The 15,547-nt window shown below is 38.5% G+C and overlaps 1 protein-coding gene across 2 annotated transcripts in view; it reads left to right on the top strand.

The window, feature by feature from the left end:
* The first annotated feature begins 373 nt into the window (after positions 1-373).
* Positions 374-15,547, top strand: part of vwdel (von Willebrand factor D and EGF domains-like) — a 36,097-nt gene continuing 20,923 nt past the window's right edge. For both annotated transcript variants that reach the window (XM_038279546.1, XM_038279545.1), the window contains exons 1-13: positions 374-693; positions 2,523-2,713; positions 3,057-3,288; positions 5,767-5,841; positions 6,368-6,597; positions 8,064-8,153; positions 8,334-8,481; positions 9,646-9,860; positions 10,077-10,150; positions 10,275-10,548; positions 10,691-10,887; positions 12,646-13,484; positions 13,591-13,727. In XM_038279546.1, coding sequence (XP_038135474.1) covers positions 612-693; positions 2,523-2,713; positions 3,057-3,288; positions 5,767-5,841; positions 6,368-6,597; positions 8,064-8,153; positions 8,334-8,481; positions 9,646-9,860; positions 10,077-10,150; positions 10,275-10,548; positions 10,691-10,887; positions 12,646-13,484; positions 13,591-13,727 — 2,784 coding nt within the window. In that variant the 5' untranslated portion in view covers positions 374-611. The remainder of the gene's footprint in view (positions 694-2,522; positions 2,714-3,056; positions 3,289-5,766; positions 5,842-6,367; positions 6,598-8,063; positions 8,154-8,333; positions 8,482-9,645; positions 9,861-10,076; positions 10,151-10,274; positions 10,549-10,690; positions 10,888-12,645; positions 13,485-13,590; positions 13,728-15,547) is intronic.

The raw sequence follows: 15,547 nt of genomic DNA, 5'->3' as shown, positions 1-15,547 counted from the left end.
GTCTAAAAGAAAATTAGAAATTTAAAGATATGTATATAATGTATGAAGTTTAGGTGAATATTGACCCTTGCAATTCATAGGTCAGTATTGGTAGCCCTTCCTGTGACTCAGTGCCCCTGAATTAGCCCTCAACTGTAAAAAGGTTGGTGACCACTGATTTAGACAATACTCAGTATTTTATTTATAACAATATGTCCTGAATAATTCTTAAAATAATTTTTTCTTTCAAGCATGTTTATGATATAATAGCTTAGTTATTTTATTCAATAAGGCTATTTTACTGTAATGTTTTTTTTAAAGCCACATAGAGGTGCTCCACAGATGTGTGAAGAACTTATTGGATGTTTGGCTCATTTGGAGGCGATTGCTCCTCCTAACGCTGATGCTGAACTCTGCTGCTGTCCCGAAGCTGGATGTATCGGACAGCTTCTGTTCTCTATGAAAAGAAACGATTTAAATCAATAGTTTATTATTTTAAGGAACAGTTTTGAATCGAGAACTATAGTTGTGGCAGAAAAGAGGGCAAGCTTGTGCCGCGTGGGGAGGACTTTAGATCCAACCACGGAGCTCGCGCTCTGCGCTCGCGCTGTTCGGCGGTGACCCTGTGCAGAATGATGAGGCTGCGCTTTCTCCTCAGACATCTTTTTCTCTGGGCTGTGTTTTCACTTCCTCACGCCATGCACGCTCAAACAGGTATGCTCTGACTTCTGCAAAACTCTGATAGAATCTAATAAAAGTTGATATTCTATATGCGCTCACCTTTTACAGTTTACTCAATGTGTCAGATAGTTTCTCTAAAATTCCCCAAGATTTATTAAAGCATGTATAACATTTTAATAATAATCTAAAATCATATAAATTTGCTATTGAAATGAATTACTTTGCATATGTTGTTCCAATGTTATATTATATATGACTGTCTGCCTCCCATCATCAATCTGTGATCAATCTGTTTTTGTTTGGCCTCAATGGTTGTCAGATAAATTCCCAGGAAATGGGCTCTCAGACTTCCTCTTTAGCTAGTAAGGACCGAAGTGGAGGTTTCATGTGAAGCTGAGACATCTGTCCTTTCTTATCAACAGTTTGGAAAAAGGACCGACAGGAATTTGGCTTTACCTTGAAAACTTTTCACCCAAGCGCAAAATAAGAAGTTGATTTGTTTAGCAATATTAAGTGACTTTGAAAAATAAGATGTTATTAAACTATTTTTACGTTCCTTCAATAACCAGGCTTAAGGAAGCCACACAGGCTCTAGATTTAATGATTTTTAAAATGTTTTTCTTCTGGGGAACAGATTCAATTAAGTTTATTTATATAGCGCCAGTTCACATTAAATGTCATCTCAGGTCAATTTACAGAGGCAATTCAACCAGATCATACAGTCAGATAGGTTCAAAGATTTCTATCTAAAGAAAACCAGCTGATTGCATCAAAAATCCCTCACACCAAGCATGCTTGTAGCAACAGTGGAGAGTAAAACTCCATTTAAACAGGAAGGAACCTCCAGCAGCCAGGCTCAGTGTGAGTGACTGGGGTTCATGGAGACAGAAGCAGACATACAGAAGCCAGCTCCTATGTCAGAGAACAGATAAAAAGAACCATAGCCACAGCATGTGATCTGTTAATGCTACTAAGAAAACATTGCTTTGAGTTATATTCTAAAATAGGTCAATTTGACTAACTTTCCCTGACATTAAAGCTTCAAACTGTAACATTTCTAAAACATCTCTTAACTCCTGTTACTTCAACAGCAAGACAACAGGATATGTGTGACAGGAGGTTCCCTTTACATCGTCTTTCCATGGATTTTAATGCTGACTTCATATAAGTTCTAAAATTTAAACTCTGCGAGAATCTTTTATTTTAGCTTTATTACTGAAATGCATGATCTTTAGTTTTTTGGGGACAGGAGCTTGTTAATTGTGAAATAGACTTTAGTCCCTGTTCAGGACAGTGTTCAGGACACCTAACTCCCCCTTCAACACAGAGGGACATGTACAAGAACTTGGACTGGAACTGCCAAGTAGCCTAGACAACTAATGGAAAAAAAATTAAAATTCTATAAGATATTTTTTTGTAGTTTGCATCACACAATTTTCAGTTCTTACCGGTCCTGCTCACCCCATCTGTCCTGACCTATTATTTCCCCATGGAATTAGCTTTCACAAGTGTCCCAGATGTAACATTTGATAGTTGGAGTATCAGTCTGTGAGCTGCAAAAAAAAAAAAAAATGCCTTAAAAAACAACAGTTTTAATATTTTAGACCGGAATATGTGTGCATTAGAAAACTGTTGTCTAATTCAGCCACATTGTGGAAAAAAAGTTACATTTTCTTCCCCCAAAAAATTTTCCGGAGGTTTGTATAGTCAAACCTAACCAAATGAAACCTCTGCAACATCATATGAGTTTGACATTTGGATCCAAGAGTCAATATTTGTACTGTCAGAAGTGTTCCATAAGTATTTTATCATCTATTCTTGCCTCCTTTGTAAACATCCAGTGTCTCTGGCTGTATTTGCAGAGCTCCCTCCAGAGTGTGCGCCTGGTGGCCACCTGGTCCTGCAGGATCCCTACCGCAGCACCACATTCAGCTCCAGCGAATTGCAGAAGTCAGCGCTGCATGACATCATCTGTGACAACTCCCTCTCTCCAGGCTGGTACCAGTTTCAGATTCTTAAAAAGCGGGCCAGTATGCCCACACAGTGTGTGGAGGTAAAAGCTCTTTTTTTTAGGTGGGATGTTTTATAAAGTCAATAAACTTTGTATCTTGTAATAATTTATACTTAATATCTTCTGTAATATAACCTCTAGACCCCAAACAAACATAAAAAAAGAAAAACGATATGTTAATTATTTGACTCTTAATGTTGCATGTTTTTTTTTATCTATCCATTAACTTTTCTAAAGCTTAGAATAAATTCAGCCTTTCTGAAATGCTTTCAATGTACGCTGCCCACAAGTATGTGAAAAAGTAATCAACACTAAGATGTATCTTAAAATTTTTGCATTGTAACAGCATTTTTAAAAAGTATTTTTGCACACCTCTGTGATCCAGGTGAACCACTGTGGGACCCAGGCTCCCCTGTGGCTGTCTCTGGATGATGGTGAGACCCTTCCTGGACCACTGGAGATAAGACAGCTGAAAGCCTGCGCTACCTGGAAAGTCTTTGGAGGCAACAGCAAAGACTGCTGCATGTTTCACATCCCGGTCTCCGTCCGGAATTGTGGAGATTTTTATGTTTACCTGCTGCAGCCCACACCAGGATGCATGGCATACTGTGCAGAAGGTAAATACATTGTTTTGGTTATTCAAAGCTTTTAAACATTTGGCCACAAGGGGTGCTACATCTGTAACTTCCAGATTCAGCATCACAAAATCTGATAGCAGTCCCATTTGAACCAGCAGATTATAGAATTGTGGATTCACTTGTAAAGAAAAAGCCACAATCACCCATTTTAATTAAATCCAAGATCATCATAGAACCAAACATATCTCTGTTCAGGTAAATGTAGGGCCTTATTTCTTCCCATTTGTTTTCCCCAAATTCCTCTTTTTCCATTTTTATCATTCTGTATTACACTTTGTTTGTATATTTTCCTCAATTCCACATTTTCTTTTTAACTACAAGACTTAAAGTTTCCAGGTGCCGTACAAGAAATCTGGTGTGTGGCAATCATGCGGGATTTTTTTATTTTTTTTTGGGATGGGAAAATAAACTTGTAAACATGAGTTTCATATCACACTGAGTGTTATAGTGAATCCTCTTTTGGCGGCTATCAGAACACATTACTACCTAATTGCAAGTTTTGTAGAGGGACAGGAGGAGAAGTAGAGGGGTTCATGATCGATTACATGATCAATCCACAGCCAAGATGGCAGAAACCTTAGTGCATAGCAGCTTGTAAATGTTAGCAATGCACCAGCCCCCCATATCTACATACATACACCCATAGTGTATCTCGAATGCTTTAGCAAATGTTAGATTTTACTGTTTTAGTTCAGTTAGTCAATGTTTGCTCATCAATTCATAGTGACCAAACAGGATCACTGAAACTCTACATTGTTTTGAGAATCAGAGCTACAGAAGACTTTATGTATTTGGACGTGGAAAATGGATTCTTTTGGATACTTAGCCTCAGTCCAGAAAGTAAAAATCTGAAAGTGATACTTAAATGAAGCCCTCAGGAGATTGTGCTGGGATCAAAATTATACCATAAAAATATTTGAATTAAACTTTCCAAACTCCAGTGTAGAAAATTCTGAATGTTATTATGTGTAATAATGTATTTATATGTGTTATCTTAGAGTTTATATTTGTCGATAAAGTTGGGTTTGCAGTATTTATTTGAATCCCTGTGTCTTATTAAATCTGTTATGCATACTCATTCCAGTTTTTAATATTAAAAAATGTTTTTGCAGTTTGCATGAGTAAAGAATCATCTAAATATATGGGCAGCACTGATAAACATGTAAAATCCAGTGAAATAAATGCATATTTTCCAAAAGTTGCACTGCGGTAGGATGGATACTAGTGTTGCGCCGATGCCATTTTTTGGCCCTGATACCGATACCTGATACCTGGCTGTGCAGTATCGGTCGATACCGATAGCATAATAATGTAAAATAATTGCCATCATGGCTTTGTCAAGCTGCTGCCTACCTTTGTGAAGCAGGAAAAAATCTAATACAAAGTGAATCCAGTAGAACTTTTTATTGCCTTCCAGGAGTACGTGACAATAGTTGAAGAAACTTCTGGCTCTCAAAATGGTATCGGTGCCCTATTTGTTGGTACTCGCCGATACCACCATTTTAGGGCAGTATTGGGGCCCCGTCCGATACTGGTATCGGTATCGGTGCAACACTAATGGATACCTGATGTGGATTTGGTGGGTTCATAAAAAAAAAGAATTGAAAGCAGAGTTTGTTCTCTTTCACTACTGACACCAGGTAGTTTCACCCACACGTGCATCTTAACCGTTGTGGGATTGGTGTGCTGTAACAGTGATGTTTACGGCTTTTATTTGGCTCATGAGGTTTAAATCACAAAACAAACAACTTCAATGTAATAGGAAAAATAAATAATTCTTATTAACAGTCACACCTTGAGAGGCTGCAATCTGTTTTTTTTTTCATGAATGCAACACAAATTGCTGTTATCTTCAAATAGTTTAAACCCAATCAACACTGATTACACCTGTTGAGTAGCAGTTGTTGTGTTTGTTAGATATGGCAAAATGTATGACAAAAGAATTGTCTAATTGCACTTTGTTTACCTTTTGGTTTTCCCACTGAGAATTTGTTAAACTGTTGACTTAGCCTGTGTTTGTCTCTTTTATTTGGAGGTATAACAAGCAATCACAAAGATGTATTATAACTTGTCCCAGTCTACCTTGTCACATGTTTTTATAGCTATACGTTTGCATTGCTGGTTGATTTTTTTACCATATTTATGTGAATAAAAAGAGGCTCTGTGCCACAGTATTCACTAAAATGAATCAAATGTGCAATTTAAACCAGGAGGCCTAAGAATCATGGCTGGGGCAGGATGAAACATTGGGCTGGTGAAGTTAAAAAGCAAAATAAGTGAATCGAACATGAATTAAAAAGTATATTGTAATCTATATCAAAATTTCACTTACTACAGTTTTCTTCTATTTTCCTAAATCCAGAACACGGGTTAAATTTATTGAGGCAAAGGTTCCAAGAAGGAAACAACCCATAAAAATCACCAAATATTTTCTTTTCTTACATTTCTGTTTTGCAGAGATGTTGCAAACGTTACCCACAACGGCTCCCCTCTGTGGTCCTGAAGAAGTAAACCTCGGTGGATTATGTAAAAGTAAGAACCTCGCTTTTGTTTCTGCACTAGATGTCTCGTTTGTTTCATTATATTAAAAAAAATCTGGGAGGCAGAGGAGTAAGCAGGATGACAGGAATGAAAAAACACACTGTTCCCTGCTGCTCTTGATGGGCTCATCTGTCTTTGATTTCCTAGGCCTCGTCACCAGGATTCTCCTCATTATTATGTAGCTTATTGCAAGCAAGGTTATAAAATAAAGGCTTCGGGCCCATATTATAAGTGATTAGGAGTAATAATGTTTAACACATTTATTATTGAATCCAATCAGTTCCAGAGCTATTCACTCTGTTAATATTCTAAGAATGATCCCTTAAAGATCTCCTATGTCTCCTGTGTGTAAAGCTGCTAATCTTTAAGTATTTTTAAGTGAAGTTAACTGTTTCCCGTTTCAAAAAGGTATGTTTAGCGCTGTCAACTAACAAAATTTAAGAACAATAACATATCTTTAAGGTAAGATATAGCTTTTTGAAATACTAACTCTTAATTGTGTTTTTTCTCCGTTCAGCTAAACTGCCCCCTTCTCAAACTGTGCCTGTGATTGTCTCAGAGGTGAAAGGTAACACAGTCTACCTGAAGTGCAGCTTTAACAGCAGCTCCAGCAGCTCCCTGGGCTGGGTGTTAGCCTGGTCACGCCTCTTACCTGATGGTAGAAAGGAGGAGCTCAGACAGGAGACCACCATCCACACCTCTGCCCTTATCGAGCTGGATGGCTTCAACCTGCGGTTGGGGGACAAGGTGTGATTATGGGCTTGGGTTTTTCCATTAAAAAGGCTGCACAAATAAGTCATAAAAATGAATATGTTAAGAATGACATTCTGTAACAATGAAATGTAATGACGATATGGACAAATAACTGATGACTCTTCCATTTGCCTTAAAAAGCCAGCCTTATTGAAACTGTAACACAATGTCAAAAGCAGTTCAGGAAACTCAGCAGCTATTCGGAGAATTGCTGTAAAGCAAGAGGCACTGAGAAAAGTTGCTTTATTTGTCAGGCTAAGAACAAAATGACTCAGTATTCAAGGCGGAAAGACAGTTAGGTTTAACAAAACTTTCATTTACAACGGAACAGCAGAGATCAGCCTCTAAGGCACCTCTGCAGAAGGAGAACACAGGTTAGTGACCACATCAAATTAATGGAGGATTATGAATGTGTAAGTCTCTAATCTGGTCTTGAAGTTCAGTCCATGCCCAGAGGATGAGGTTGGATCCAGCTGGTCAGCTACTAAAAAGTCATGGTTGGCGCCACCCAGAGAATTCCAGACGCTGATGTCCCGGAGGTCAGAGAACAGACAGGAGAACAGAACCGAGCAGACGAAGGAAGGCAGGATAATCCAAAGGGCGAAACCAAAGCCATTGTCGAGGACATCCCCAGGAGTCAGAGCCAGGAGATCAGAGGTCCAAAGAGGCACCAAAAGGAAGTCCAAGACAAAGGCAGAAATCAGTTCCAGGTTTGGTTCACAGGCAGAAATCCAAAAGGAGTCTGAGGACAAGTCAGGCAAACAGATCAGAACGGGGACAGGCAGGCTTCAGAGGTCCAGAGACAGAATAGATCAGGATCAGGCAATCAGAAACTCTCAGGTACGTTAGAGAACTCTAACCAAAGGCTCGAATTATCTGGCTCTGATGACTGGTTGAAGGCTGGTTAAATAGAAGCTGAAGCAGGTGGACCAGATGAACGGTAATGAGAGCTGGGCGGAGATAGACAGGTTAATAGAATGAGTAATCAAGCCAATCATCAGCACCAAGATCATAACAATTTTTTTTGGATTAAAACATGCAAAAGGTGTAAATTTAAAAAAAAATATCTACCTGATTTTAACCAGAATGAATGGAACCTTAAAGACTGTTGAAGCTTTCATACAAATTCATATGAATAAACAAATTGACATTAAGCACATGGACAAAATTGTTGGTACCCCTTGTTCCTTTCATTATATTTGTATGTTTTTTTATTTTTTTATGCTAGCTTTAACCAGAGTTAATTTAGATGGTTGATAAAATAAGCACTTTGAACATATACCTATAAGAATTTTATGATATCACTTTTACTAGTGTCATTTATTCAGTAAAAAGAAAAACAACATAAAATATGTGCTTTTGGTTTAAATGTAAGGTTATGCTAATATATATGCTAATAACAGTAAAGTGTTAAAAGAAATACATTCCCTAAAATGACTGTCTCTTTCTCTGTCTTTCAGATTTATTGCTCCAGCACCAGTTTCTTTTTGGACTCGCCAGACATTTGGGGAACTCCAGTGGAAAGCCAGGAGTTTTTCGCTGGAATAAGAGTATGAGCCATTTATTGTAAATTCATGATGTCTCTTGATAAATATTTTTTTTAACAATAGAATTATTGAGTTACATATATAAAATATACTCTTAGATCTCCTGCTGATGTATATGATAAATCAATTATGTGTTGATAGCTGATGAGTTTGTATTAAAGACTGTTAACAATCTTTATGCAGTTAAAACCTGAAGTGAGCCGAGTATCTGAGGATGGAAGGCAGTATGAGCTTCTGCTTGAGAGTACGATTCCTGTCCCATGTCTGGATGGTTCCTTCTCTTCAACAGAAGACTGTGTTTTATCTCTGGAGTTTGTGACAAGCAGTCATGGTAATACACCAACAACTAGAGTATAGAATATAGATCATTCTTTGTTAGAATCTGACTATTTCTAGTGTTTTTATTTTTGCCAAAACTGGCTGCTTCACTGACATAAAGCATCAAACACACACAACTCTTTCATCATAATTCCTGTGGTGAAGGGTTCATCCAAATGCAGCTTCCCATAGGGAAGATCATTATGTTCTTCTGACGAAAGAAACATAGTTGTAGTTAAAGTCCCAGTAGAAACAGGTAGCCATGAATACAGAGTTTAGTAATTGTTGTCTGGATTTGGTGAGCCAAAGGATGCCGCTTTTTGCTTCAGTTCTCTTACAGTGTTCAACTTATCAGATTTTCTTTCCTGCCTCACCACCCACCTCACTGTAAACTTTGTATACTGTCCAAACAGTGATCAAACTTAAACTTTTTTAGGCAAGTAAATATTGCTAATTCATGAAGCTATTTTTTCCCACCTAAAATATAAAGATAGGTACTGATCTGCCTTATTTGAGGCCTCTATGTGAAGTACAATCTTACCCAGGAAAGACTACTTACATGTATGTGGATTAGTCGGACATGATGAATTTAAAAACAAAAAGAAATTGAAAAATGCTTTGGCTTTTTCCATCAATATAAATGTACTGGCTTTATTTGAGGGATTGCCTTCCAGTCAGTGAGTCGATGCAATCAACTGGTTTTCCTTAGATAGAAAACTTTGAATCAATTTGACTGGGTTTGTGCTCTCTTGTTCACCTGGTTACTTTTAGTCACTGATGCATTAGAAAGAGAACAACTGTTTTTGAAGACAGGAGCACCTCAAAACCCCATCACAGGGTACACACAGTTAGAAATTAAAACTTGTGTCCAGTGAAAAAGGGGCCAATTGGGACTCTGATCAGTGATGAAATGACCATTGTGTTATATTGACAAAAATGAGGAGGCATAGTATAAGTAAGGCCAAATCATTTGCCTGTGTACATCCCTAGTAACATTTTAAACTTGTCACCAGAGGATGCAAACTTCTGCAAAAACTATAGAACTATAGAACTATCCTGCTTTCAAAATGCTAAAGCTTCTTTCCTAAGACAAACAGACAGTACTGGCATAAGCTGTATTTATGCCTTTAAAGTCTTTTACAGCTTTTCACGCTAACGTTCAGTGCTTTCATCACAGATGAGGATTTGTTGGATGCAGATTTATCTCTGTCATCATGTAAAGCGGATCTGACCCAGGGCCCCTGCATCGACGGGATCTGTAGCCGGAATCTGATTCGCTTCAGCCCCAACACTGACTTTGTCAGGGAGACGGAAAGGACCAGTCACATCTCAGTAAAACCCATCGTCACACAGAATTTTCTTTGGAATGGGTACTCACCAGACCCTGTTCAGGTTAGCATCTCAATTTGGATCAGTTTGCAGATTGTTTAAAATTTATCTGCTTTATTTATTTGAAACTTTATTTAACCTGAACAAAACTGCTGCCATGTAGCTTTTTGCAAATTTGCAGAAAAAAGCACAAAACAATAGAATACAATGTTAACGATGACAGACTTGATTAGATTTAACCTTTTAAGGTTGGAAATAAAATTACTTTATTTTTTTCAGATAACTGTGAATGATGTTCCACCAGCATATTGCTACTCCTTCACAGACCCCCACATTATCACCTTTGATGGCAGGTAGCTATTGCTGTTTTCTAGCATAATCATTATAATGATAACAAAAATAAGTGTTTGTATTATTATTCCATTAGGTTCCTGGAACCTGCAGCTGAAATGATGTTTTCCATTGTTTTTTTCTCAGGTACTATGATAACTATCAAATAGGCACCTTTGTTCTCTACAAGAGTAACCGTCGACCTTTTGAGGTCCATGTCCGTCAGTGGGAGTGTGGCAGCCTGGTGCACGCTGCCTCCTGTGTGTGCGGCTTTGCGGTGAGGGACGAAGGCGACGCTATCACCTTTGATATGTGTGATGGTGAGATGGGTGAAACGAAGCCTCATATCTCTGTGAAAAGCGGACATACGAGTCAAAGCAGCTTTCGGATCAGTGAGTCTTACCAAGGACGCAAAGTCACTGTGAGTCATCAGCAGCCATGTTCAATCGTGAATAGTTTAAAGTAAAAATATGTAGTGATAAACAGTCAGTAAAAGGTTTTATGCCTTCTAAAACCAAATTTAAAAAAATATATAGTTTTTTTTTTACTCTGACGCTTTGTAGATCACATTCTCCTCTGGAGCGTTTATACGCGCTGATGTCTCCGACTGGGGAATGAGTCTGACTGTGAGGGTCCCAGGTTCAGACCAGAACCATACCCAAGGTCTGTGTGGGACGTTTGATGGACGCGCCGACAATGACTTCCACTCAGCAGGGGGCGCTACCCTGGAGCACCTGCAGGATTTTATATCTGAGTGGAGGTCAGTGGGGCTCTGTTAAAGCCTTATTGATAGAGACCTTATGAGTTTTATCATTACTGTACACTTATTTAAAGATAAAGCTAATCTAGTTTAACCAGTTGATTACAGTTAACCTATATCTTTCTGTTAGGTGAGGTACTCCTGTTTTTTAACCTGTGTCTGAACTTTGGATAGCTAATAGTCCAAGTATAAATTTGCAAATGAGTTTAATCTTCTATTTATTATTTCAAGTAAACAATTACTATATTAGTAGATCGATTTTGTGACGTTTCAATTCCTGCTGCAAATCTTTTAGGTTGCTAATAGTTCAGCCATTCAGCTGCAGTCTAAAGGTTTTCACCAGAACTGAATCAGCCCATCAATCCAGTTTCAATTTTTAAACTTAAAATGATTATCTTATAAAGAGTCCTGCTCAAAAACAGCTGCAGTCTTAGAATAAAAACTAGCACAGATTTTTTTTTCACTCTGTTTAAAAATTCTTTAGAAATTAATTTATTATATTTTTATCATTCCTTTCTCCCTCTTGCAATAAAATCATAAATATAAAAATATTTCTGAAAAAAAACCTGTTATAAATGCAGTCCTTGTTATAACTCTTATTGTAAGTCACTAGAATAAAACATTTTGTCTTGTTGAAAGCATTTATTATTAATATTCTAAGCAGTACAGTAGTAGTAGAAAAACTATAAATATGCATAAATAGAACAAGAAAAAAACAGAAAAACTGCACAGCTAACAGCATGGAGGTAAACAACATGTCAAGGTTGTTAGGAGCACTGATATTTATAAAGTTTCTTGGAGGAAGCATCTGCAAAAACGCTTCTTAGTGCATCTAGGAAAGACCTCCAATAGACCACCAATAGATGTTATTTTGACTTCCATCTTCTGCCATTTGCACTGTGGCTGGGGTCACAGAGATGGTCTTACAAATCAGCTCACCTAGCGCCTTCCTTTCAGCTTTAGATAAGCTAATGCATGAACACACCACAGAAGGCAGCTGATGCCACCACAATGGACAATTGTTATACCCTTAATATATATTGTACAGAAAAACACTGAATTAGCTTCAATGTAGCCCCAAATATTTTACAAGCCGCAATTTTGAAGCTACAATTAGATTTCAACCCCGGACTGAAATCTTCATTAAAGAATAATAATGCTAGATCCTGGTCAAGGTTCTCAGTCATCCAGATCATAGTCATTCTGGAAAAATTTAAAACAATCCACAGGACTTGGTTTCCAAGTTTGAAGACGTTTTGCTCCCCATCCGTGAAGCTTTTTCAATTTGAATTAAGAATTCAGAATTTTGCTGCAGGTTACTAATCTCTGCTCTTTTGTAAAGCATTGACCTTGATTTCTTTGAAGTTACAATCTTTACATACAAGTATGCCAACATTACCAAATCTAACATGTTAAAATAACTGTTTTCAGGGTCAAAAAGATGAAAAAACAACAAATTTCTTGTAATGTGTTATGCTTCTCTGTTACCTGCCTTACAACTTGTTCTCACAGTTTTTTTGCAGACTCAATTAACTAAACACATGTCCTGCAATGAGAGAGAAACAGAGCAGAAAGAATGGTCATATATCTTTAGTGGTGGAATACTTTCTAAAATAGGAAAACAATCTTTCTATTCTAGTAGTTTTTACATCAATCTGTAAGAGTTTGCTAGGCTGCATGACTAAAACACATGTTTAAATGTTTCTGCACGCTGTAACTTTGGACCTTTCTCTTTGATTTTTTCTGTGTCTTTGTCAGACTCCCTGCAGGCGGCAGCTTGTTTGACTCTGTGCCTGCCCGTGTGAACACACCAAACACCCACAGGTACTGCAGCTGTCAAGCTGTTCCCCTCAAACCAACCCAAGGATCCGGATCCTCTCACATCTTCTCTGACTCCACCTGCTCCGGTCATGGACTCCATTTTCTGAGTTTTATCCCAGCTCTGGATGTCACAGCAGAGTATATCAGTTCAATTAAGCTGCAAAAAGAAAATGAGACACAACAGCTCGCTGTAGCTCGCTCTTACAGAAAGTTAGGTAAAAGTACTGACATGCAAGGGGCATTCACAGACAGAGCATCTTCAGCTCAGCTACAAAACCCCCGAATCAAGAAAACAAATCCTTACACACCCACTTCTCTGCACCAAAGCTCTCCGTCTCACCCCAGGAGCTTCTCGTACTTTTTCCCTGAAGACCATGAATCCTCTTTTCAGCCAGAAGCTCCTTTAAAGTGGCCGACTCCCTCTGGTCTAACTCAGTCGCAGGCTCAGGCTCAGTGTGAACAGACTGTGGTAAACTCAAGCATCGCTGTGGGCTGCAGACACCTGTTAGGGGAGCCAATAATCAGCCATGCTGTGGCCATGTGTGTCGCAGACTTGCAGCTGAAAGACGAGCCATCCTGGCTGAATGCGACCTTAGCGCTGCTGGAGAACGAGTGCGAGCGAAAGTTAGTGGAGGAGGGAAAGAGATGGGAGAAGCACTCAGATGCTGTGTCCATCCTGAGGTGTCCGAACATGTGCAACGGGAACGGCCAGTGCTCCGAGTGGGGGTGTGTCTGCTTCCCTGGATTCGGTTCACACGACTGCAGCGAGCTGACTGGTAAAACATCCAACAGATTCAACAAAAAAGAAAACATATTTTAACATTTAGCATTAACATTTAACCATTAATGTTTGTGTTGACTTTTTGCTGATATGTTGTAAAGATCAGATTCCAGAGATTACCAAGTTGATGAAGGAGGGTCTGTGTAACATCCGTGAAGAAGACTGCTCCTTCATCCAGGTCTTTGGTCAGGGTTTCAAGGACTCCAGCCAGCTCAAGTGTGAGTTTGTTAAAGAAAAGGTACTTTGTGTTTTGCTTTGTTTATCTCTTTGGTTTGTTTTCCTGTTGCGCTTGCAGATAGAATAATTTAAATGCTTGGTGAGATATTAGCTTTCTATAAAATCCCCACAAAAATGCATAATTCACAAAGTCCAGCATAAATAAATTGATAAATAAATAAACTTTATTACCGTAAGTGTCAGCATAGGTTAGGTAATATAGCTAAATAAAATACAGTAACTCTTTAATCAATGAAGTAGGCATGCCATAGGAAACTAGTAACCTCAGTTATTTACTTTTATCTTTGAAAAACGAGGGGTGGATTCTTTACCAGACCAAAGTAAAAGTTCAAAGCAAGAGATTAGTAACAAATAACTGAAGGTTCCGGGCATGGAAAATTAGCAATCAAAGCACAGATGTCCTATAGAGCTAATGAACAGTCAGGGTAAATTAAATTCAATTCAGTTATAGGACCAATTCACAACAAGTCATCTTAAGGCATGTTACAGAGACAATTCAACCAGATCATACAGTCAAACTGATTCAAAGCTTCCTATCTAAGGAAAACCAGTTGATTGCATCAACTTATTGACTCAAAGGCAATCTCTTACACCAAACATGCTTATAGCAACAGTGGAGAGGAAAAACTCCCTTTTAATATTAAGAAACCTCCAGCAGAACCAGGCTCAGTGTGAGCAGCCAGTACTGTAAATACAGTTTGTGCCTCAGTACTGAAGTTTGGAAAAAAAAAAAAATAGATAGTTCATTTTTTAAAGGAAATACAGGTGCTGGTCATAAAATTAGAATATCATGAAAAAGTAGATTGATTTCAGTAATTCCATTTAAAAAGTGAAACTTGTATATTATATTCATACATTACATACAAACTCATATATTTCAGATGTTTATTTTGTTTAATTTTGATGATTACAAATGACAACAAATGAAAATCTCAAATTCATCATATCAGAAAATTAGAATATTGTGAAAAGGTTCAAAATTGATGGCCCCTGGTGCCACACTCTAATCAGCTAATTAACTCAAACCACCTGCAAAAGCCTTTAAATGGTCTTTCAGTCTAGTTCTATAGGCTACACAATCATGGGGAAGACTGCTGACTTGACAGTTGTCCAAAAGACGACCATCGACACCTTGCACAAGGAGGGCAAGACACAAAAGGTCATCGCTAAAGAGGCTGGCTGTTCACAGAGCTCAGTGTCCAAGCACATTAATAGAGAGGCGAAGGGAAGGAAAAGATGTGGTCGAAAAAAGTGTACAAGCAAGAGAGATAACCGCACCCTGGAGAGGATTGTGAAACAAAACCCATTCAAAAATGTGGGGGAGATTCACAAAGAGTGGACTGCAGCTGGAGTGAGTGCTTCAAGAACCACCACACACAGACGTATGAAAGACATGGGTTTCTGCTGTCGCATTCCTTGTGTCAAGCCACTCTTGAACCACAGACAGCGTCAGAAGCGTCTTGCCTGGGCTAAAGAGAAACAGGACTGGACTGCTGGTGAGTGGTCCAAAGTCATGTTCTCTGATGAAAGTAAATTTTGCATTTCCTTTGGAAATCAAGGTCCCAGAGTCTGGAGGAAAAGAAGAGAGGCACTTCATCCACGTTGCTTGAAGTCCAGTGTAAAGTTTCCACAGTCAGTGATGGTTTGGGGTGCCATGTCATCTGCTGGTGTTGGTCCATTGTGTTTTCTGAGGTCCAGGGTCAACGCAGCCACATACCAGGAAGTTTTAGAGCACTTCATGCTTCCTGCAGCTGACCAACTTTTTGGAGATGCAGATTTCATTTTCCAACAGGACTTGGCACCTGCACACAGTGCCAAAGC

The sequence above is a fragment of the Cyprinodon tularosa genome, unplaced genomic scaffold (assembly GCF_016077235.1).
Source record: "Cyprinodon tularosa strain WSP-4 unplaced genomic scaffold, ASM1607723v1 ctg151, whole genome shotgun sequence".
Classification (NCBI taxonomy): domain Eukaryota; kingdom Metazoa; phylum Chordata; class Actinopteri; order Cyprinodontiformes; family Cyprinodontidae; genus Cyprinodon; species Cyprinodon tularosa.
Note: the sequence above shows the minus strand (reverse complement) of the source record. Positions and strands in the feature narration are given on the sequence as shown.